At 51.7% G+C, this 22,127-nt stretch overlaps 1 protein-coding gene across 1 annotated transcript; it reads left to right on the top strand.

Moving 5' to 3' along the window:
- The first annotated feature begins 2,478 nt into the window (after positions 1 to 2,478).
- Positions 2,479 to 4,245, top strand: LOC142783732 (uncharacterized). Its single transcript, XM_075882311.1, has one exon. It carries the CDS (start codon positions 2,479 to 2,481, stop codon positions 4,243 to 4,245), a length of 1,767 nt encoding a protein of 588 aa, XP_075738426.1.
- The last annotated feature ends 17,882 nt before the right edge of the window (positions 4,246 to 22,127 follow it).

Below are 22,127 nucleotides of genomic sequence, written 5' to 3' on the forward strand. Positions count from 1 at the left end.
CGCGATCAGCTATTACCCAAAATTTTGGAGTTTCGAGCCCACCCGGTGGTGGTGCGGCGCTTTTTTTTTCTCTGGGCTGATAGCTCTGAAGAACTGTTCTGATGGAGGTGGGAGTGCTGCACTACCGTCTCCGTGGCGCAATTGGCCAGCGCGATCGGCTGTTAACCGAAAGATTGGAAATTCGAGCCCTCCAGGGAGTGGTGTGTTACTTTTTTCTTTGCGCTGATGGCTTTGAAAAATGTTCTGACGGTGGTGACAGTGGAACACGACTGCCTCCGTGACGCAATTGGCTAGCGCGATTGGCTTTTAACCGAAAGGTTGGAGGTTCGAGCCCTCCCGGGAGTGGTGTTTTGCTTTTTTTTCTTAGGGCTGATAGCTTTGAAGATATGTTCTGACGGTGGTGAGAGTGGAGCACGACTGTCTCCGTGGCACCATTGGCCAGCGCGATCGGCTATGAACCGAAATTTGGGAGGTTCGAGCCCACCCGGTGGTGGTGCGGTGCTTTTTTTTCTTTGGGCTGATAGCTCTGAAGAAATGTTCTGATGGTGGTGAGAGGAGAGCACGACTGTCTCCGTGGTGCAATGGGCTAGCGCTATAGGCTGTTGACCGAAAGGTTGGAGGTTCGAGCCCTCCCGGGAGTGGTGTGTTGCTTTTTTCTTTGCGCTGATAGCTTTGAAGATATGTACTAATGGTGGTGAGAGTGAAGCACGACTGTCTCCGTGGCGCAATTGGCTATGCGATGGGCTGTTACCCGAAAGGTTGGAGGTTCGAGCCCACACGGTTGTGGTGCGGCGCGATTTTTCCCTTTAGCTGATAGCTCTGAGGAAATGTTCTGACTGTGGTGAGGGTGTAGCGCGACTGTCTCCATGGCGCAATTGGCTAGCGCGATCGGCTGTTAACAGAAAGGTTGGAGGTTCTAGCCCTCCCGAGAGTGGTGTGTTGCTTTTTTTTCTTTGGGCTGATAGCTTTGAAGATATGTTCTGATGGTGGTGAGAGTAGAGCAGGACTGTCTCCGTGGCGCAATTGGCTAGCGCGATCGGCTGTTAACCGAAAGGTTGGAGGTTCGAGCCCACCCGGTGGTGCTGCGGCGCTTTTTTTTCTTTGGGCTGATACCTTTGAAGATATGTTCTGATGGTGTTGAGAGTGAAGCAGGACTGTCTCCGTGGCGCAATTGGCTGTTAACCGAAAGGTTGGAATTTCGAGCCCTCCCGGGAGTGGTGTGTTGCTTTTTTCTTTGTGCTGATAGCTTTGAAGATTTGTTCTGATGGTGGTGAGAGTGGAGCACGACTGTATCCGTGGCGCAAATAGCTAGCGCGTTCGGCCGTTAACTGAAAGGCTGGAGGTTCGAGCCCACCCGGTGGTGGTGCGGCGCTTTTTTTTCTTTGGGCTGATAGCTGTGAAGAAATGTTCTGACGGTGGTGAGAGTGGAACACGACTGTCTCCGTGGCGCAATTGGCTAGCGCGATTGGCTTTAACCGAAAGGTTGGAGGTTCGAGCCCTCCCGGGAGTGGAGTGTTGCTTTTCTTTCTTCGGGCTGATAGCTTTGAAGATATGTTCTGATGGTGGTGAGAGTGAAGCAAGACTATCTCCGTGGCGCAATTGGCCAGCGCGATCGGCTATTACCCAAAATTTCGGAGTTTCGAGCCCACCCGGTGGTGGTGCGGCGCTTTTTTTTTCTTTGGGCTGATAGCTCTGAAGAAATGTTCTGATGGAGGTGGGAGTGCTGCACTACTGTCTCCGTGGCGCAATTGGCTAGCGCGATTGGCTGTTAACCGAAAGGTTGGAGGTTCGAGCCCTCCCGAGAGTGGTGTGTTGCTTTTTTTTCTTTGGGCTGATAGCTTTGAAGATATGTTCTGATGGTGGTGGGAGTGGAGCAGGACTGTCTCCGTGGCGCAATTGGCTAGCGCGATCGGCTGTTAACCGAAAGGTTGGAGGTTCGAGCCCACCCGGTGGTGCTGCGGCGCTTTTTTTTCTTTGGGCTGATACCTTTGAAGATATGTTCTGATGGTGGTGAGAGTGGAGCAGGACTGTCTCCGTGGCGCAATTGGCTGTTAACCGAAAGGTTGGAGGTTCGAGCCCTCCCGGAAGTGGTGTGTTGCTTTTTTCTTTGCGCTGATAGCTTTGAAGATATGTTCTGATTGTGGTGAGAGTGGAGCAGGACTGTCTCCGTGGTGCAATTGGCTAGCGCGATCGGCTGTTAACCGAAAGGTTGGAGGTTCGAGCCCACCCGGTGGTGCTGCGGCGCTTTTTTTTCTTTGGGCTGATACCTTTTGATGTATCCGTGACGTCACGCCAGCCGAAGCCGCCGTTATCACCACTGCTTCTTCTCCTTCCCTTCCCCTTAACTCCTCTCGCACAACGCTACATTAACCCGCGCTATCGCAATAATGTTTTTGTCTTGGCCAAGCCACGGCCCTGGCGTGTTCGTTTCAGTGGCGACAAGGATGGGATAAAAGCGGTGCGGCAACTCCGTCCGTCATGACCGCCGCACCCACGGGAGGATACGCCAGCCCGCCGCAGTTCGACGAGGCGAGCGACCAGGTTCGGCTGGAAGCCTTCTTTGAGGGAAATGGCATCACGGAAGACAACAAGAAGCGGGCCCTGCTGGTGACTGCACTGTCCACCCACACCGTCGACGTACTGAGCGGACGTTGTGCTCCGGATAAGGTGAATGAACTTTCGTACCCACAAGTGATAGCCTTGCTTAAGCAGCACTTCTCGCCGCAACCGAACGAGATAGCACAGTCTTATAAGTTCTTCACCCGCAATCAGCTGCCCGGCGAACCGGTCAAGGATTTTGTCGTGGCGATTCGACAGATAGCGGACACCTGCAATTTTGGTGCTTCGTTGGACAGAATGCTACGAGATCGCATCGTGTGTGGTCTGCACAACGTCGGAGTGCGTCGGCAGCTACTCGCGAAACCACAGCTGACGAGGAGCGAAGCGGAAGAAATTGCGATATCTACCGAAATGGCCGAGGCCAACGCGCAAGAGATAGTAAGCCCCACCGTTGAGGCAAGTGTGCATGCGCTGGGAGGCCAGTCCTATCGCCCACGAAGCCGGCCACAGATTGTTGGGTGCTACCGCTGCGGAGCAAAAGGGCACGGACCCGAGGATTGCCGCTTCCGCTCGGCGTCATGCTTCAAGTGTAAACAACGAGGTCATATCGCTCGAGCCTGTTGCCGCCGTGAGAGTGGGTTCGGGGTGGTACCACCAGAACGCCAAGTACACGCCTTGTCGCGGGAGAAAGACACTGGCACGGACGGTATGTTCGCGCTGGAGGCAGCGGACAGTCACATCGGCAACGTCGGCATTACGCAACCCATCGTGCACACCTTGGATTGTGGTGGGGTTCCAGTGAACATGCAGGTCGACACAGGCTCGCCGGTTTCGGTCATCACGTGGCCCACATATGAGCGGAACAAAACAGTGTGGCCGAAGCTGCGTGGTTCGCCATTGAAACTCACCTGCTTCCTGGGACGGCTTCCAGTGCGGGGACAACTTCAGCTCAAGGTTTCGTGCGGAAACAAGTCGATGGCTGGATCTTTGCAAGTCCTTGGTTGCTCCGGCCCAAACCTCTGCGGAAGCGACCTGATTCAAGCGTTCCACATGCTCGAGGCACCGGTAATGAACCTGAACACGTCAGGTGAGCAACTGCCGTTACTCGGTGCTGACGACGTTAACGTGGACCGGTTGCTAGCAGAATTCGCTGATGTGTTCGCGCCAGGTTTAGGGCTCATAAAAGGGCCACCGGTACACTTCGAGACGCGAGAAAACGTGGTGCCGAAGTTTTGGAAAGCACGCGAAGTTCCGTATGCTTTTCGGCCAAAGGTCGACGCGGAACTGGACCGCCTTTCGGGCGCGGGTATTATTGTACCGGTGCCTCATGCGGAGTGGGCGGCGCCAGTGGTACCGGTAGTGAAACGGAATGGCTGCATCCGCCTTTGCGGCGATTTTAAGCTAACGGTCAACAAAGCCTGTCGCACTGAGCAATATCCGTTGCCACGGGTGGAGGATATCCTGGCTACATTAAATGGCGGGGAAGTTTTTACCACGATAGACTTGCGGGAGGCATACAACCAGCTTCCGTTGGATGAGGAAGCCATGCACCTCACGACCATAAACACGCATAAGGGACTGTTCAGCTTTACTCGCCTGCCTTTTGGAGTGGCGTCCGCGCCGGCCGTGTTCCAACGGCGTATGGAGACCATTTTGCAGATCTTCCGGGTGTTCAGGTCTACCTAGACGACGTCATCGTGGCAGAGAAACGCAATGACTGCACCACCCTGCACGATGTATTCAAGCGTTTCCGGGAATACGGCGTGCGCCTGAACGCAGACAAGTGCAAGTTCCGCCAACTAGAGGTGGATTTTTTGGGGCATCGAATCAGCGCTCGAGGTCTTCAACCAAAGACGGAAAACATAGACGCCATCCTTAAGGCTCAGGCACCACGGAATTCCGCAGAATTAAGGTCCTACCTCGGCATGGTAACGTACTACCACAAGTTTCTTCCCAATGCATCGACCGCCATGGCACCCCTATATCAACTACTCCGGAAGAAAGCTAAGTGGAAGTGGGATACCGCTCAACAGCAGTCATTCAGCAGTGTGAAAGACCTTCTGAAATCCGCAGACTTTCTGGCGCATTTTGACCCACACAAGCCGCTAGTCCTGGAATGCGATGCCTCCCCGGACGGAATAGGCGCAGTGCTTTCACACGATGTCGGGGGCGGAGTACTTCGGCCCATAGGGTTCCGCTCTCGGTTATTGACTGGAGCTGAGAAAAATTACTCGCAGCTGGAGCGTGAAGCCTTGGCACTTGTGTTTGGTGCGTCGAAATTCCGACAATACTTGCTCAGCAATACTTTCACATTGATGACGGACCATAAGCCGCTTGTTGCACTTTTTCACCCAGACAGGCCAGTGCCCGTGATGGCCGCTGCGCGAATCCAGCGGTGGGCCCTGCTGCTGAGCGCCTACGATTACGTCATCAAACACCAGCCCGGGAAAGACAACATTCCAGCCGATGCCCTCAGCCGACTCCCCACGTCAGCAACTTCCCAGCCAGAGACGCAGGAAGAAACTGTGGACGGTGAGTATGTCCTGCTCACGGAGACCCTCAATGATGGTGTCATGTCTGCGAAGCAACTGGGCACTCTCACGGAGCTTGATGACGATTTAGCAAAGGTGCAAAAATGGGTGCAGGAGGGATGGCCAAGAAATTTGGGGCCTAAGGACCAGCACTTGATGCCATACTTCAACCGGAAAGCTGAGATAACGGGGAGTTATGGGCTTCTATACAGGGGCCATCGAGTGATCGTCCCTAAGAGTGCCCGAGCAGTGATGTTACGTCTGCTGCATGATACTCATCAAGGGATTTGCTCAATGAAGCGGCTAGGGCGCTCCTTGATGTGGTACCCCCGGATCGATAATGACATTGAGCACATGGTTAAGTCCTGCACCAGTTGCATCCAAGCTGCCCCTATGCCCCCAAATAAACCCCCTGTTGCGTGGCCAGAAACGGATGAGCGTTGGTCGAGGCTGCATATCGATTTTGCGGGGCCGATCGATGGTCACATGCTACTGATTGTGGTGGATTCACATAGTAAGTGGATAGAAGCGATACCCATGAAGAGTTCCACCACACAAGCCACCATAGAGGCTCTGCGCACCTTGTTCAGTACATTCGGGTTGCCCCGGACGCTGGTATCCGATAATGGCCCACAGTTTACGAGTTGGGAATTTAACACCTTCACGAAGCTGAATAACATAGTACACCTCCGAACAGCACCGTATCACCCCCAGTCCAATGGGCTCGCGGAGCGGGCGGTTCGTACGGTGAAGTATTCATTGAAGAAGAACGTACAAGGGTCACTGAAAATCCGCCTGGCTAGAATTTTGCACAGGTACCGCAGGACGCCGCAGGCCGGGGGCCGGACACCAGCGCAACTCCTAATGGGCTACGATCTTCGCTCCAGGCTGGACAACGCAGTGTCCATTCCGCCCTCACCAGTTGACCGTCCCCCCCTCGATGGGTGGCAGCCCGGGGAGCCAGTCTGGGTGAGGAACTTCGGGCGAGGCGAGCCGTGGACTCCAGCCAGCATTACATCGACAGACGGAGCCCGCCTGGTGAATGCCGATGGTCCGGAGGGGGAAACCATTAGGCGCCACAGCGACCAGGTGAAGCCACGGGAGTTGGAGCATGACCAGGGAGAAGTCGGTGACTCTCGGTGTCTCGAAACTGCCGGCGGGGCCCTAGCAGGAGGAACACCGAGGCGAGCGCCAACAAGGAGCGAGATCGCCGGGAGCCCCTCAACTCCGGTGTTGCATCGCTCGGGCCGGCAACGCAAACCCCCAGACCGTTACTCACCGTACGGGGAGCGGAATGATGTATCCGTGACGTCACGCCAGCCGAAGCCGCCGTTATCACCACTGCTTCTTCTCCTTCCCTTCCCCTTAACCCCTCTCGCACAACGCTACATTAACCCGCGCTATCGCAATAATGTTTTTGTCTTGGCCCAGCCACGGCCCTGGCGTGTTCGTTTCACCTTTGAAGATATGTTCTGATGGTGGTGAGAGTGGAGCAGGACTGTCTCCGTGGCGCAATTGGCTGTTAACCGAAAGGTTGGAGGTTCGAGCCCTCCCGGAAGTGGTGTGTTGCTTTTTTCTTTGCGCTGATAGCTTTGAAGATATCTTCTGATGGTGGTGAGAGTGGAGCACGACTGTCTCCGTGGCGCTATTGGCTAGCGTGATCGGCTGTTAACCGAAAGGTTAGAGGTTCGAGCCCACCCGGTTTGGTGCGGCGCTTTTTTTTCTTTGGGCTGATAGTCTGAAGAAATCTTCTGACGGTGGTGAGAGTGGAGCACGACTGTCTACGTGGCGCAATTGGCTAGCGCGATCGCCTGTTAACCGAAAGGCTGGAGGTTCGAGCCCACCCGGTGGTGGTGCGGCGCTTTCTTTTTCTTTGGGCTGATAGCTCTGAAGAAATGTTCTGACGGAGGTGGGAGCGCTGCACTACTGTCTCCGTGGCGCAATTGGCTAGCCCGAACGGCTGTTACCCGAAATATTGGAAATTCGAGCCCTCCCGGGAGTGGTGTGTTGCTTTTTTCTTTGCGCTGATAGTTTGAAGAAATGTTCCGACGGTGGTGAGAGTGGAACACGACTGTCTCCGTGACGCAATCGGCTAGCGCGATTGGCTTTTAACCGAAAGGTTGGAGGTTCGAGCCCTCCCGGGAGTGCTGTGTTGCTTTTTTTTCTTCGGGCTGATAGCTTTGAAGATATGTTCTGACGGTGGTGAGAGTGGAACACGACTGTATCCGTGGCGCAATTGGCCAGCGCGATCGGCTATGAACCGAAAATTTGGAGGTTCGAGCCCACCCGGTGGTGGTGCGGCGCTTTTTTTTCTTTGGGCTGATAGCTCTGAAGAAATGTTCTGACGGTGGTGAGAGGAGAGCACGACTGTCTCCGTGGCGCAATGGGCTAGCGCTATAGGCTGTTGACCGAAAGGTTGGAGGTTCGAGCCCTCCCGGGAGTGGTGTGTTGCTTTTTTCTTTGCGCTGATAGCTTTGAAGATATGTACTGATGGTGGTGAGAGTTAAGCACGACTGTCTCCGTGGCGCAATTGGCTAGTGCGATGGGCTGTTAACCGAAAGGTTGGAGGTTAGAGCCCAAACGGTGGTGGTGCGGCGCTTTTCTTCCCTTGGGCCGATAGCTCTGAGGAAATGTTCTGACGGTGGTGAGGGTGTAGCGCGACTGTCTCCATGGCGCAATTGGCTAGCGCGATCGGCTGTTAACAGAAAGGTTGGAGGTTCGAGCCCTCCCGAGAGTGGTGTGTTGCTTTTTTTTCTTTGGGCTGATAGCTTTGAAGATATGTTGTGATGGTGGTGAGAGTTGATCAGGACAGTTTGCGTGGCGCAATTGGCTAGCGCGATCGGCTGTTGACCGAAAGGTTGGAGGTTCGAGCCCTCCCGGGAGTGGTGTGTTGCTTTTTTCTTTGCGCTGATAGCTTTGTAGATATGTTCTGATGGTGGTGAGAGTTAAGCACGACTGTCTCCGTGGCGCAATTGGCCAGCGCGATCAGCTATTAACCGAAATTTTGGAGGTTTGAGCCCACCCGGTGGTGGTGCGGCGCTTTTTTTTTCTTTGGGCTGATATCTCTGAAGAAATGTTCCGATGGTGGTGAGAGGAGAGCACGACTGTCTCCGTGGCGCAATGGGCTAGCGCGATGGGCTGTTAACCGAAAGGTTGGAGGTTCGATCCCACCCGAGAGTGGTGTGTTGCTTTTTTTTCTTTGATCTGATAGCTTTGAAGATATGTTCTGATGGTGGTGAGAGTGGAGCAGGACTGTCTCCGTGGCGCAATTGGCTAGCGCGATCGGCTGTTAACCGAAAGGTTGGAGGTTCGAGCCCACCCGGTGGTGCTGCGGCGCTTTTTTTCTTTGGGCTGATACCTTTGAAGATATGTTCTGATGGTGGTGAGAGTGGAGCAGGACTGTCTCTGTGGCGCAATTGGCTAGCGCGATTGGCTGTCAACCGAAAGGTTGGAGGTTCGAGCCCTCCCGGAAGTGGTGTGTTGCTTTTTTCTTTGCGCTGATAGCTTTGAAGATATGTTCTGATGGTGGTGAGAGTGGAGCACGACTGTCTCCGTGGCGCAATTGGCTAGCGGCGCTTTTTTTCTTTGGGCTGTGTGATGTGTGGTGCGCGTTCAAAGTGCGCGCCTTCGAAAAGTGCGCGTCACGGAAAAAAAAAAAAAAAACAAAAGGAGAAATACCAGAGTGCACGTGCGGGGCTGCTTAAACAAGAATGACGACGTTAAAGAGCGTCGAGCACGAGGATGCGTGGCAGGACGTGAAGTAAACAAAAGGTAAAACATCCAATGGGCAGCGAACACGGAGATTTCAAGGCCCAATGGCTTGACACCACGAGACAGCAGTATCTCCAATGAGAGCGAGACAAGTGGGCCAGAGCTGAAGCAGGAGCCTGGGCAGACCAGAGCAAGGAGAATTCGAGGCAGGCAGTGCAAGCGGAAGGTCGTCACCGGACCGGGCGCTGAAGATGGGCCGTCGGGCGTAGGACCCGAGCCTGCAGGTCTTCAACCGGCCGGGGCCTCCTGCCGTCGTGTTCCCGCTCCAAAGGACCGTGGCCATCCGGTCCTGAACTCCTTTCCAGGGCCTGCGGACTTTGGTTCCGGCAGGCGAGCTACAGCCGTCGGGCTCCGGGCCCGAGCTGTGCGCCCAGCTGCTTGACTAGATCGACCCTGGTTCTCTGACGCGTCACCACCAGCCTGCGTTCTCTCGTCACAGACGGATCCACACTCCTAAAGCCAGAGCCACCACGTTCCGGCCTGGTTTCTCGACGTGTCGTCAGCAGCCAGCGTTCCTTCATCCCCGTCCTGCCCGCGTCCTGAAGCCGGAATCACCGCGTTCCGGTTTGCTCATCGTCGGCGGAATTCAGCGTGTGGGTGAGACCGAACAGATATCTTGCGCTACTCCCATCACTCAGCCCCTTTCGAACGTTAGGTTTGGTTACTGACTTTGAACGTTTTTGTTGGGTGTTTACAGATGTGTTTCGTCATGTCCAGTCAACTGTTTATTAAGTGTTTTGTTTTGTGAGGAATCTTTGCCTTTTTTTCTTTTCAATTAAACTTTTTGTGTGTTTCTTGGAAACCGAACGGCTTTGTCCTTATTAGAAAAACTCTCTGAGGCTCAGCCCGGGAGAAACAAATCAGCAACAAGAACTCTGCATCACAAATTGGCGTCCGCGACAGGACAAAGTCGTTTGTTTTTCATGTAGATTTTTCGACGCGATGAAAGCCATGAAAAGCACTTCGGAATTATTAGATCTGGCGGAGAGTATAAGTCTCAAGGGAGCGGAGTTCAAGGAGTGGTACGACAAGCAAATGATGCAAGCGCAAGAGGAACGGGCTGCGATATGTGACGCTAAAAAGCAGCAGATTGCATTGCAAACACACGCTAAGAGAGAGGAGTTCGAGCGAGAAACACGGGCTAGGAGAGAGAAGCTCGAGCGAGAGACACGCGCTAAGAAGGAGCAGCTTGAGCTAGAAATGCGTGAAAAGAAAAGGCTGCTCGAGATAGAGATGCGCGAAAAGAAGAGACTGTTGGAACTAGAATATGAGGATTTGCAGCAGTGGCTTGAGAGGGAAAACGCTGAATATACGTGGTCTGAGAGCCAGAGTAGTCAACCAGTGGATGAGGTGTGCTCTGAAAGCAGTTACATCGGGAGCGATTTGAATTTACGTGAGACTGACCCTGTACCTCGTCATGACCTTTCGCTAGAGAAAGAAACTCTGAAAGAGTACGACAGGGAGGTAAACAGTCAAAAGACTAGGAGACTCGATAAGCTTATTGAAGCGCAGGAATGCTTCGTGAGCATGGAACAAGAACGTTCCATTCAGAGTAAAGGGTATTTTGAAACCTGTGAGAGGTCAAGCGCACTTTATTCAGAGGTAGGATTGCCTCTGAATAGCTCCGCTGAAGGAGCAATAAAAGGTCTCCTAGGTAATGCCGGCGAATGCCATAATGAAAGCTCTGATGTAGCAGCTACCTATTGTTTTGGGCCACTGGAGATAGCAACAGACGCTACGGACATGGTTTTTCACCATGATTATAACTTGCCCATACAGAGAGATGGCTTGTGTTCTCGGGAAATTGTAGATGATGCTTTTAGAAGAATATTGGAGCAAAATGCAAAAGCACTTGTTGAAGAACAGAGAGTAGAGTTGCAATGTAGGTCAGCTATAGGTGACAATGAGGGTAATCACGATGACCCAGGCAGAAGGGTTGAAAGTATTGATGAACAAGCAATACAGAAAGCTGAAGGGATGGAAAGTGAACCAGAAGGCAGTAATGGTCCAGCAGGTTATTGTACGAGGAAGGACGCCGACTGGTGCTCTTTGGCATCTTCGGTTGAAGAGGTCGCTTCTGTTAAGATGTCTCAACGATTAGCGGCTTACGAGCTCAAGCAAGGCGTTCGTGGGAAGGATGAAATGATTCAGGCGTGGTTGTACTGGTGCGCCTGGAGGCAACGCCTCCGACTGGCATACAGACATTCCAGCGTGTATGCTTGTGATTTCGAGGTTGGGAACCTGGTGATACACAGCTTTAGGTTCATACGAGCTTACGGTCGAGAATTCTTCCACTGGCTTCCGATTCCTTACTCTTGTCAAATGGTTAGAGCAGTTAAACGTCTTGTACGGGACGCTATAACTTAAGCGTCAAATTCGATTTCCCGCTGGTTTCTTTTGGATCTTGCTTGCGGACCATGGAAGGGTGTTGCTTGTAAATATTTGAAGAAGTTACATGCAATGTAACATTAACATGATGTATAGGTTTTGAGATGATAGGGTATATATGATAAAAGAAAAAAGGGGTGGTGTACTACTAATTTGGGGATTTTCACAATCCGCTAGATGTGTCCATACTTTTTCTCACTTCTTGCGTATTTTGAGGTTAGTGAATGTGGACCTTTGGGCAATGCAGTGAACTGTGTGGCGGACATATGTGGGTAAATTGTGGTGCAGTGCGAAACGTGCACTCAACGGCAGTTTTTTTTTTTTTCGAAAAAAAAAAAAAACTTTTCTTATTGTTGTTGGTTGAATGTTACGTTCTGTGGACTCGGTGTTTCGACGTGAGACATGTCAACGAAGAAGCAGTGTGGTGCCATCGGTGTGATGTGTTGAACTGCGTGGTGCAAATATGTGGTGTAATTGTGACGTAGTGCAGAACGCGCACTCATCGGCAGTTTTTTTTTCTAAAAAAAAAAACTTGAATGAAAGGGGGGCGTATGTGATGTGTGGTGCGCGTTCAAAGTGCGCGCCTTCGAAAAGTGCGCGTCACGGAAAAAAAAAAAAAAACAAAAGGAGAAATACCAGAGTGCACGTGCGGGGCTGCTTAAACAAGAATGACGACGTTAAAGAGCGTCGAGCACGAGGATGCGTGGCAGGACGTGAAGTAAACAAAAGGTAAAACATCCAATGGGCAGCGAACACGGAGATTTCAAGGCCCAATGGCTTGACACCACGAGACAGCAGTATCTCCAATGAGAGCGAGACAAGTGGGCCAGAGCTGAAGCAGGAGCCTGGGCAGACCAGAGCAAGGAGAATTCGAGGCAGGCAGTGCAAGCGGAAGGTCGTCACCGGACCGGGCGCTGAAGATGGGCCGTCGGGCGTAGGACCCGAGCCTGCAGGTCTTCAACCGGCCGGGGCCTCCTGCCGTCGTGTTCCCGCTCCAAAGGACCGTGGCCATCCGGTCCTGAACTCCTTTCCAGGGCCTGCGGACTTTGGTTCCGGCAGGCGAGCTACAGCCGTCGGGCTCCGGGCCCGAGCTGTGCGCCCAGCTGCTTGACTAGATCGACCCTGGTTCTCTGACGCGTCACCACCAGCCTGCGTTCTCTCGTCACAGACGGATCCACACTCCTAAAGCCAGAGCCACCACGTTCCGGCCTGGTTTCTCGACGTGTCGTCAGCAGCCAGCGTTCCTTCATCCCCGTCCTGCCCGCGTCCTGAAGCCGGAATCACCGCGTTCCGGTTTGCTCATCGTCGGCGGAATTCAGCGTGTGGGTGAGACCGAACAGATATCTTGCGCTACTCCCATCACTCAGCCCCTTTCGAACGTTAGGTTTGGTTACTGACTTTGAACGTTTTTGTTGGGTGTTTACAGATGTGTTTCGTCATGTCCAGTCAACTGTTTATTAAGTGTTTTGTTTTGTGAGGAATCTTTGCCTTTTTTTCTTTTCAATTAAACTTTTTGTGTGTTTCTTGGAAACCGAACGGCTTTGTCCTTATTAGAAAAACTCTCTGAGGCTCAGCCCGGGAGAAACAAATCAGCAACAAGAACTCTGCATCACAGGCTGATACCTTTGAAGATATGTTCTGATGGTGGTGAGAGTGGAGCAGGACTGTCTCTGTGGCGCAATTGGCTAGCGCGATTGGCTGTCAACCGAAAGGTTGGAGGTTCGAGCCCTCCCGGAAGTGGTGTGTTGCTTTTTTCTTTGCGCTGATAGCTTTGAAGATATGTTCTGATGGTGGTGAGAGTGGAGCACGACTGTCTCCGTGGCGCACTTGGCTAGCACGATCGGCTGTTAACCGAAAGGTTGGAGGTTCGAGCCCACCCGGTGGTGGTGCGGCGCTTTTTTTTTTTGGGCTGATAGTCTGAAGAAATCTTCTGACGATGGTGAGAGTGGAGCACGACTATCTTCGTGGCGCAATTGGCTAGCGCGATCGGATGTTAACCGAAAGGTTGGAGGTTCGAGCCCACCCGGGGTGGTGCGGCGCTTTTTTTCTTTGGGCCGATAGCTTTGAAGATATGTTATGCTTGTGGTGAAAGTATTGCAGGACTGTCTCCGGGGCGCAATTGGCCAGCGCGATCGGCTATGAACCGAAATTTTGGAGGTTCGAGCCCACCTGGTGGTGGTGCGGCGCTTTTTTTTCTTTGGGCTGATAGCTCTGAAGAAATGTTCTGATGGTGGTGAGAGGAGAGCACGACTGTCTCCGCGGTGCAATTGGCTAGCGCGATCAGCTGTTAACCGAAATATTGGAAATTCGAGCCCACCCGGGAGTGGTGTGTTGCTTTTTTCTTTGCGCTGATAGCTTTGAAGAAATGTTCTGACGGTGGTGAGAGTGGAACACGACTGTCTCCGTGACGCAATTGGCTAGCGCGATTGGCTTTTAACCGAAAGGTTGGAGGTTCGAGCCCTCCCGGGAGGGTTGTGTTGCTTTTTTTTCTTCGGGCTGATATCTTTGAAGATATGTTTTGATGGTGGTGAGAGTGGAGCTCGACTGTCTCCGTGGTGCAATTGGCCAGCGCGATCGGCTATGAACCGAAATTTTGGAGGTTCGAGCCCACTCGGTGGTGGTGCGGCGCTTTTTTTTCTTTGCGCTGATAGCTTTGAAGATATGTTCTGATGGTGGTGAGAGTGAAGCACGACTGTCTCCGTGGCGCAATTGGCTAGTGCGATGGGCTATTAACTGAAAGGTTGGAGGTTCGAGCCCACACGGTAGTGGTGCGGCGCTTTTTTTCCCTTGGGCTGATTGCTCTGAGGAAATGTTCTGACGTTGGTGAGGGTGTAGCGTGACTGTCTCCATGGCGCATTTGGCTAGCGCGATCGGCTGTTAACAGAAAGGTTGAAGGTTCGCGACCTCCCGAGAGTGGTGTGTTGCTTTTTTTTCTTTGGGCTGATAGCTTTGAAGATATGTTCTGATGGTGGCGAGAGTGGAGCAGGACTATCTCCGTGGCGCAATTGGCTAGCGCGATCGGCTGTTAACCGAAAGGTTGGAAGTTCGAGCCCACCCGGTGGTGCTGCGGCACTTTTTTTTCTTTGGGCTGATACCTTTGAAGATATGTTCTGATGGTGATGAGAGTGGACCAGGACTGTCTCCGTGGCGCAATTGGCTAGCGCGATCGGCTGTTAACCAAAAGGTGGGAGTTTCGAGCGCACCTCTGGACGGTGTGTCGCTTTTTTTTGCGCTGATGGCGTAGAAGATATGTTCTGATGGTGGTTAGAGTGGAGAACGACTGTCTCCGTGGCGTAATTGGCTAGCGCGATCGGCTGTTAACCGAAAGGTTGGGGATTCGAGCCCACCCGCGAGTGGTGCGGCGCTTTTTTTTCTTTGGGCTGATAGCTTTGAAGATTAGTTTAATGGTGGTGGGAGTTGTGCAGGACTGTCTCCGTGGCGCAACTGGCTAGCGCGATTGGCTGTTAAGCGAAAGGCTGGAGGTTCGAGCCCACCCGGTGGTGGTGCGGCGCTTTCTTTTTCTTTAGGCTGATAGCTCTGAAGAAATGTTCTGACGGAGGTAGAGTGCTGGACTACTGTCTCCGTGTGCAATTGGCTAGCGCGATCGGCTGTTAACCGAAAGGTTGGAATTTCGAGCCCTCCCGGGAGTGGTGTGTTGCTTTTTTCTTTGCGCTGATAGCTTTGAAGATATGTTCTGATGGTGATGAGAGTGAAGCACGATTGTATCCCTGGCCCGATTGGCTAGCGCGTTCGTCCGTTAACTTAAAGGCTGGAGGTTCGAGCCCACCCGGTGGTGGTGCGGCGCTTTTTTTTCTTTGGGCTGATAGCTGTGAAGAAATGTTCTGACGGTGGTGAGAGTGGAACACGACTGTTTCCGTGGCGCAATTGGCTAGCGCGATTGGCTTTTAACCGAAAAGTTGGAGGTTCGAGCCCTCCCGGGAGTGGTGTGTTGCTTTTTTTTTCTTCGGGCTGATAGCTTTGAAGATATGTTCTGATGGTGGTGAGAGTGGAGCACGATTGTCTACGTGGCGCAATTGGCTAGCGCGATCGCCTGTTAACCGAAAGGCTGGAGGTTCGAGCCCACCCGGTGGTGGTGCGGGGCTTTCTTTTTCTTTGGGCTGATAGCTCTGAAGAAATCTTCTGACGGAGGTGGGAGCGCTGCACTACTGTGTCCGTGGCGCAATTGGCTAGCTCGATCGGCTGTTAACCGAAAGATTGGAAATTCGAGCCCTCCCGGGAGTGGTGTGTTACTTTTTTCTTTGCGCTGATGGCTTTGAAGAAATGTTCTGACGGTGGTGACAGTGGAACACGACTGCCTCTTTGACGCAATTGGCTAGCGCGATTGGCTTTTAACCGAAAGGTTGGAGGTTCGAGCCCTCCCGGGAGTGGTGTGTTGCTTTTTTTTTCTTCGGGCTGATAGCTTTGAAGATATGTACTGATGGTGGTGAGAGTGAAGCACGACTGTCTCCGTGGCGCAATTGGCTAGTGCGATGGGCTGTTAACCGAAAGGTTGGAGGTTCGAGCAAAAGGATCAAAATGTGGGCCAGTTGGTAATTCATTTTCTTCGTTCAGCGAACTAGGAGCGCAGAGAAACACAAAGGACGAAGCGAGTAACCACACAACACGAGCGCTCAACTAACAACTGATTTATTTTCCACATCGGAAGGACATATATATACACAAACTGCGCATGTCAAAAAAAGATTATGACGAAATCAAGGGCAGCATGCGAAGCGTGTAATCAAGGCACATGTCTAAGGGTTATCTAGGTAGCTGAATTCACAGTCAAGTAGTGAGAGGGAAGGATGACTTATACATTGGTCCGTAATCCTGGAAATGTGATAGGCTTCAGAAATTTCGCGCGTAGTTTGATGAGGATGCCGGAACAGAACAATTGTATTCTCAAACAGAGGTTGGCACTTGCACGAAACGCAATGTGACGCTAAATGGGAGTAAGGTGTACTTTTCAACGAGCTTCTGTGTTCCCTGAGACGCACGTTCACACATCGGCCGGTCTGGCCAATGTACATCCGTCCGCAAGAAAGGGGTATCTTATATACTACTCCGGTGATGCACTTAACAAACTTAGTTACGTGCTTCTGGAGGCATCCTCTACCTTTAGATGCATTATGTGCCCTCCTGTGCACCATTGAACATATACTGGCCAATTTATTGGGTGCCGAGAAAACCACGCGCACACCGAACCGGTTTCCCACGTTTTTAACCCATGGGCCATTTTATGAATGTAGGGGATTACTGCCGCGCGCTTCTTATTCCCTTCCTTGTTCTCTGAAGAAGTACATGTGCGTTTTTCATTATTTTTGACCGTACGCAAGAGCTTTTCACAGACTGAGGCTATTACGTAGGAAGGGTATCCCGCACCTATCAGCCGTTCCAACTGTGCTACGAAACCACTTTGCAAGGTATGCAGGCAACATTTTCCGAGGGCTGAACGTAAGCATGACATTACGATTCCGCGTTTAACAAGCTTGGAATGTCCGGAAGAGTAGTCTAGAACGGGTTTTGCAGAACGAGGATTATATCGCCAGCAAAGGTGCTTATCCCCAAAAAACAGGGAAAGGTCTAGGAACTGCAATTTGTTATCTTTTGGAAGCTCGGAGGTGAACCGGAGGCCCATGCCTTCCTTCTCGAAGCATGCCTTCATACTTTCAACGTCCACTGCTGAACACTTCTTGATGATAATCAGATAATCGTCAACATAACGGAATACTTTTGTGCCAGGTTGAAGTTTAGTGCTTAAGGCTGCATCCACCTTCCCAAGAAAGATTTGGCTTTCTCGCGCGCAGCGGCATTTCCGGATTTTAGATTTAGATTTTTAGATTTAGATTTTTAGATTTAGATTTTTAGATTTTCTCAAGAAGGCCGAGGAAGCCTTAGAAAGAAATTTTAAACCACTCTCTGTAAAAAGCAAGGAAGTAAAGACTAGAGCGATATCGCTGCTGAAAAGGCTTAACCTGGAAAAACTCGGCTCTTCAGTAGAAAAGGCGAAAGGTGTAGAGCTAGAACTTTTTTACTCCATTAAAACACACAAACCGGAAATGCCGCTGCGCGCGATTGTTTCAGAAAGGGATACGTGGCAGTTGGTTGTATCTCAGTATCTGCAAGCACATCTTTCTGCGTTGCGCGCAAATGACCCTTTTCACGCAAAAAACTCTGGTGTCGTGGTTGAATACCTCAACACATGTGAATGCTCCGGTGTTACAGCTTTTAGTCTTGATGTAGTCGACTTATATTATTCTTTGCCGCATGATCAACTGTTAAACAGCGTAGAGCAGTGCATTGTGGAAGACACGGATGAGATATCGTTCAGAAATAGCACGGGAATTTCGACTCAGTCTTTTCTAGAAATTTTGACGTTCTATTTGAAGTCCACCTTCGTCGTATGGCTTGGGAACCTGTACATGCAAAAATCAGGTGTGTGTATAGGTTCAAGTGTGGCCCCTGTTTTAAGCCAAATCTTTCTTGGGAAGGTGGATGCAGCCTTAAGCACTAAACTTCAACCTGGCACAAAAGTATTCCGTTATGTTGACGATTATCTGATTATCATCAAGAAGTGTTCAGCAGTGGACGTTGAAAGTATGAAGGCATGCTTCGAGAAGGAAGGCATGGGCCTCCGGTTCACCTCCGAGCTTCCAAAAGATAACAAATTGCAGTTCCTAGACCTTTCCCTGTTTTTTGGGGATAAGCACCTTTGCTGGCGATATAATCCTCGTTCTGCAAAACCCGTTCTAGACTACTCTTCCGGACATTCCAAGCTTGTTAAACGCGGAATCGTAATGTCATGCTTACGTTCAGCCCTCGGAAAATGTTGCCTGCATACCTTGCAAAGTGGTTTCGTAGCACAGTTGGAACGGCTGATAGGTACGGGATACCCTTCCTACGTAATAGCCTCAGTCTGTGAAAAGCTCTTGCGTACGGTCAAAAATAATGAAAAATGCACATGTACTTCTTCAGAGAACAAGGAAGGGAATAAGAAGCGCGCGGCAGTAATCCCCTACATTCATAAAATGGCCCATGGGTTAAAAAACGTGGGAAACCGGTTCGGTGTGCGCGTGGTTTTCTCGGCACCCAATAAATTGGCCAGTATATGTTCAATGGTGCACAGGAGGGCACATAATGCATCTAAAGGTAGAGGATGCCTCCAGAAGCACGTAACTAAGTTTGTTAAGTGCATCACCGGAGTAGTATATAAAATACCCCTTTCTTGCGGACGGATGTACATTGGCCAGACCGGCCGATGTGTGAACGTGCGTCTCAGGGAACACAGAAGCTCGTTGAAAAGTACACCTTACTCCCATTTAGCGTCACATTGCGTTTCGTGCAAGTGCCAACCTCTGTTTGAGAATACAATTGTTCTGTTCCGGCATCCTCATCAAACTACGCGCGAAATTTCTGAAGCCTATTACATTTCCAGGAATACGGACCAATGTATAAGTCATCCTTCCCTCTCACTACTTGACTGTGAATTCAGCTACCTAGATAACGCTTAGACATGTGCCTTGATTACACGCTTCGCATGCTGCCCTTGATTTCGTCATAATCTTTTTTTGACATGCGCAGTTTGTGTATATATATGTCCTTCCGATGTGGAAAATAAATCAGTTGTTAGTTGAGCGCTCGTGTTGTGTGGTTCCTCGCTTCGTCCTTTGTGCTTTCTCTGCGCTCCTAGTTCGCTGAACGAAGAAAATGGAGGTTCGAGCCCACACGGTGGTGGTGCGGCGCTTTTTTTTCTTTGGGCTGATACCTTTGAAGATATGTTCTGATGGTGGTGAGAGTGGAGCAGTACTGTCTCCGTGGCGCAATTGGCTGTTAACCGAAAGGTTGGAGGTTCGAGCCCTCCCGGAAGTGGTGTGTTGCTTTTTTCTTTGCGCTGATAGCTTTGAAGATATGTTCTGATGGTGGTGAGAGTGGAGCACGACTGTCTCCGTGGCGCGATTGGCTAGCGCGTTCGGCTGTTAACTGAAAGGCTGGAGGTTCGAGCCCACCCGGTGGTGGTGCGGCGCTTTTTTTTCTTTGGGCTGATAGCTGTGAAGAAATTTTCTGACGGTGGTGAGAGTGGAACACGACTGTCTCCGTGGCGCAATTGGCTAGCGCGATTGGCTTTAACCGAAAGGTTGGAGGTTCGAGCCCTCCCGGGAGTGGAGTGTTGCTTTTCTTTCTTCGGGCTGATAGCTTTGAAGATATGTTCTGATGGTGGTGAGAGTGGAGCACGACTGTCTACGTGGTGCAATTGGCTAGCGCGATCGCCTGTTAACCGAAAGGCTGGAGGTTCGAGCCCACCCGCTGGTGGTGCGGCGCTTTCTTTTTCTTTGGGCTGATAGCTCTGAAGAAATGTTCTGACGGAGGTGGGAGCGCTGCACTACTGTCTCCGTGGCGCAATTGGCTAGCGCGATCGGCTGTTAACCGAGAGATTGGAAATTCGAGCCCTCCCGGGAGTGGTGTGTTACTTTTTTCTTTGCGCTGATGGCTTTGAAGGAATGTTCTGACGGTGGTGACACTGGAACACGACTGCCTCTTTGACGCAATTGTCTAGCGCGATTGGCTTTTAACCGAAAGGTTGGAGGTTCGAGCCCTCCCGGGAGGGGTGTGTTGCTTTTTTTTCTTCGGGCTGATAGCTTTGAAGATATGTTCTGATGGTGGTGAGAGTGGAGCACGACTGTCTCTGTGGCGCAATTGGCCAGCGCTATAGGCTGTTGACCGAAAGGTTGGAAGTTCGAGCCCTCCCGGGAGTGGTGTGTTGCTTTTTTTTCTTTGCGCTGATAGCTTTGAAGATATGTTCTGATGGTGGTGAGAGTGAAGCACGACTGTCTCCGTGGCGCAATTGGCTAGTGCGATGGGCTGTTAAACGAAATGTTGGAGGTTCGAGCCCACACGGTGGTGGTGCGGCGCTTTTTTTCCCTTGGGCTGATAGCTCTGAGGAAATGTTCTGACGGTGGTGAGGGTGTAGCGCGACTGTCTCCGTGGCGCAATTGGCTAGCGTGATCGGCTGTTAACAGAAAGGTTGGAGGTTCGAGCCCTCCCGAGAGTGGTGTGTTGCTTTTTTTTCTTTAGGCTTATAGCTTTGAAGATATGTTCTGATGGTGGTGACAGCGGAGCAGGACTGTCTCCGTGGCGCAATTGGCTAGCGCGTTCGGCTGTTAACCGAAAGGTTGGAGGTTCGAGCCCACCCGGTGGTGCTGCGGCGCTTTTTTTTCTTTGGGCTGATACCTTTGAAGATATGTTCTGATGGTGGTGAGAGTGGAGCAGGACTGTCTCCGTGGCACAATTGGCTAGCGCGATCAGCTGTTAACCAAAAGGTGGGAGTTTCAAGCACACCCGTGGACGGTGCGGCGCTTTCTTTTTCTTTGGGCTGATAGCTCTGAAGAAATGTTCTGACGGAGGTGGAGTGCTGCACTACTGTCTCCGTGGCGCAATTGGCTAGCGCGATCGGCTGTTAACCGAAAGGTTGGAATTTCGAGCCCTCCCGGGAGTGGTGTGTTGCTTTTTTCTTTGCGCTGATAGCTTTGAAGATATGTTCTGATGGTGGTGAGAGTGGAGCACGACTGTATCCGTGGCGCAATTTGCTAGCGCGTTCGGCCGTTAACTGAAAGGCTGGAGGTTCGAGCCCACCCGGTGGTGGTGCAGCGCTTTTTTTTCTTTGGGCTGATAGCTTTGAAGATATGTTGTGATGGTGGGGAGAGTTGAGCAGGACTGTTTGCGTGGCGAAATTGGCTAGCGCGATCGGCTGTTAACCGAAAAGTTGGAGGTTCGAGCCCTCCCGGGAGTGGTGTGTTGCTGTTTTCTTTGCGCTGATAGCTTTGAAGATATGTTCTGATGGTGGGGAGAGTGGAGCGCGACTGTCTCCGTGGCGCCATTGGCTAGCGCAATCGGCTGTTAACCGATAGGTTGGAGGTTCGAGCTCGCCCGGTGGTGGTGTGGCGCTTTTTTTTCCTTTGGGCTGACAGCTCCGAAGAAATGTTCTGACGGTGGTGAGAGTGGAGCACGACTGTCTCCGTGGCGCAATTGGCTTGCGCATCCGGCTGTTAACCGAAAGTTTGAAGGTTCGAGCCCACCCGGTGGTTGTGCGGCGCTTCTTTTTCTTTGGGCTGATAGCTCTGAACAAATGCATGACGGAGGTGGGAGTGCTGCACTACTGTCTCCGTGGCGCAATTGGCTAGCGCGATCAGCTGTTAACCGAAAGGTTGTAATTTCGAGCCTTCCCGGGAGTGGTGTGTTGCACTTTTCTTTGCGCTGATAGCTTTGGGGATATGTTCTGATGGTGGTGAGAGTAGAGCACGACTGTCTCCGTGGCGTAATTGGCTAGCGCGATCGCCTGTTAACCGAAAGGCTGGAGGTTCAAGCCCACCCGGTGGTGGTGCGGCGCTTTTTTTTTTCTTTGGGCTGATAGCTGTGAAGAAATGTTCTGATGGTGGTGAGAGTGGAGCACGACTTTCTCCATGGCGCAATTGGCTAGCGCGATCGGCTGTTAACCGAAAAGTTGGAGGTTCGAGCCCTCCCGGGAGTGGTGTTTTGCTTTTTTCTTTGCGCTGATAGCTTTAAGATATGTTCTGATGGTGGGGAGAGTGGAGCACGACTGTCTCCGTGGCGCAATTGGCTAGCGCAATCGGCTGTTAACCGATAGGTTGGAACTTCGAGCTCGTCTGGTGGTGGTGCGGCGCTTTTTTTCCTGTCGGCTGACAGCTCCGAAGAAACGTTCTGACGGTGGTGAGATTAGAGCACGATTGTCTTCGTGGCGCAATTGGCTAGCGCATCCGGCTATTAACCGAAAGTTTGGAGGTTCGAGCCCACCCGGTGGTGGTGCGGCGCTTCTTTTTCTTTGGCCTGATTGCTATGAAGAAATGTCTTGACGGAGGTGGG

Source organism: Rhipicephalus microplus, unplaced genomic scaffold, assembly GCF_043290135.1.
Source record: "Rhipicephalus microplus isolate Deutch F79 unplaced genomic scaffold, USDA_Rmic scaffold_12, whole genome shotgun sequence".
Taxonomy (NCBI): Eukaryota; Metazoa; Arthropoda; class Arachnida; order Ixodida; family Ixodidae; genus Rhipicephalus; species Rhipicephalus microplus.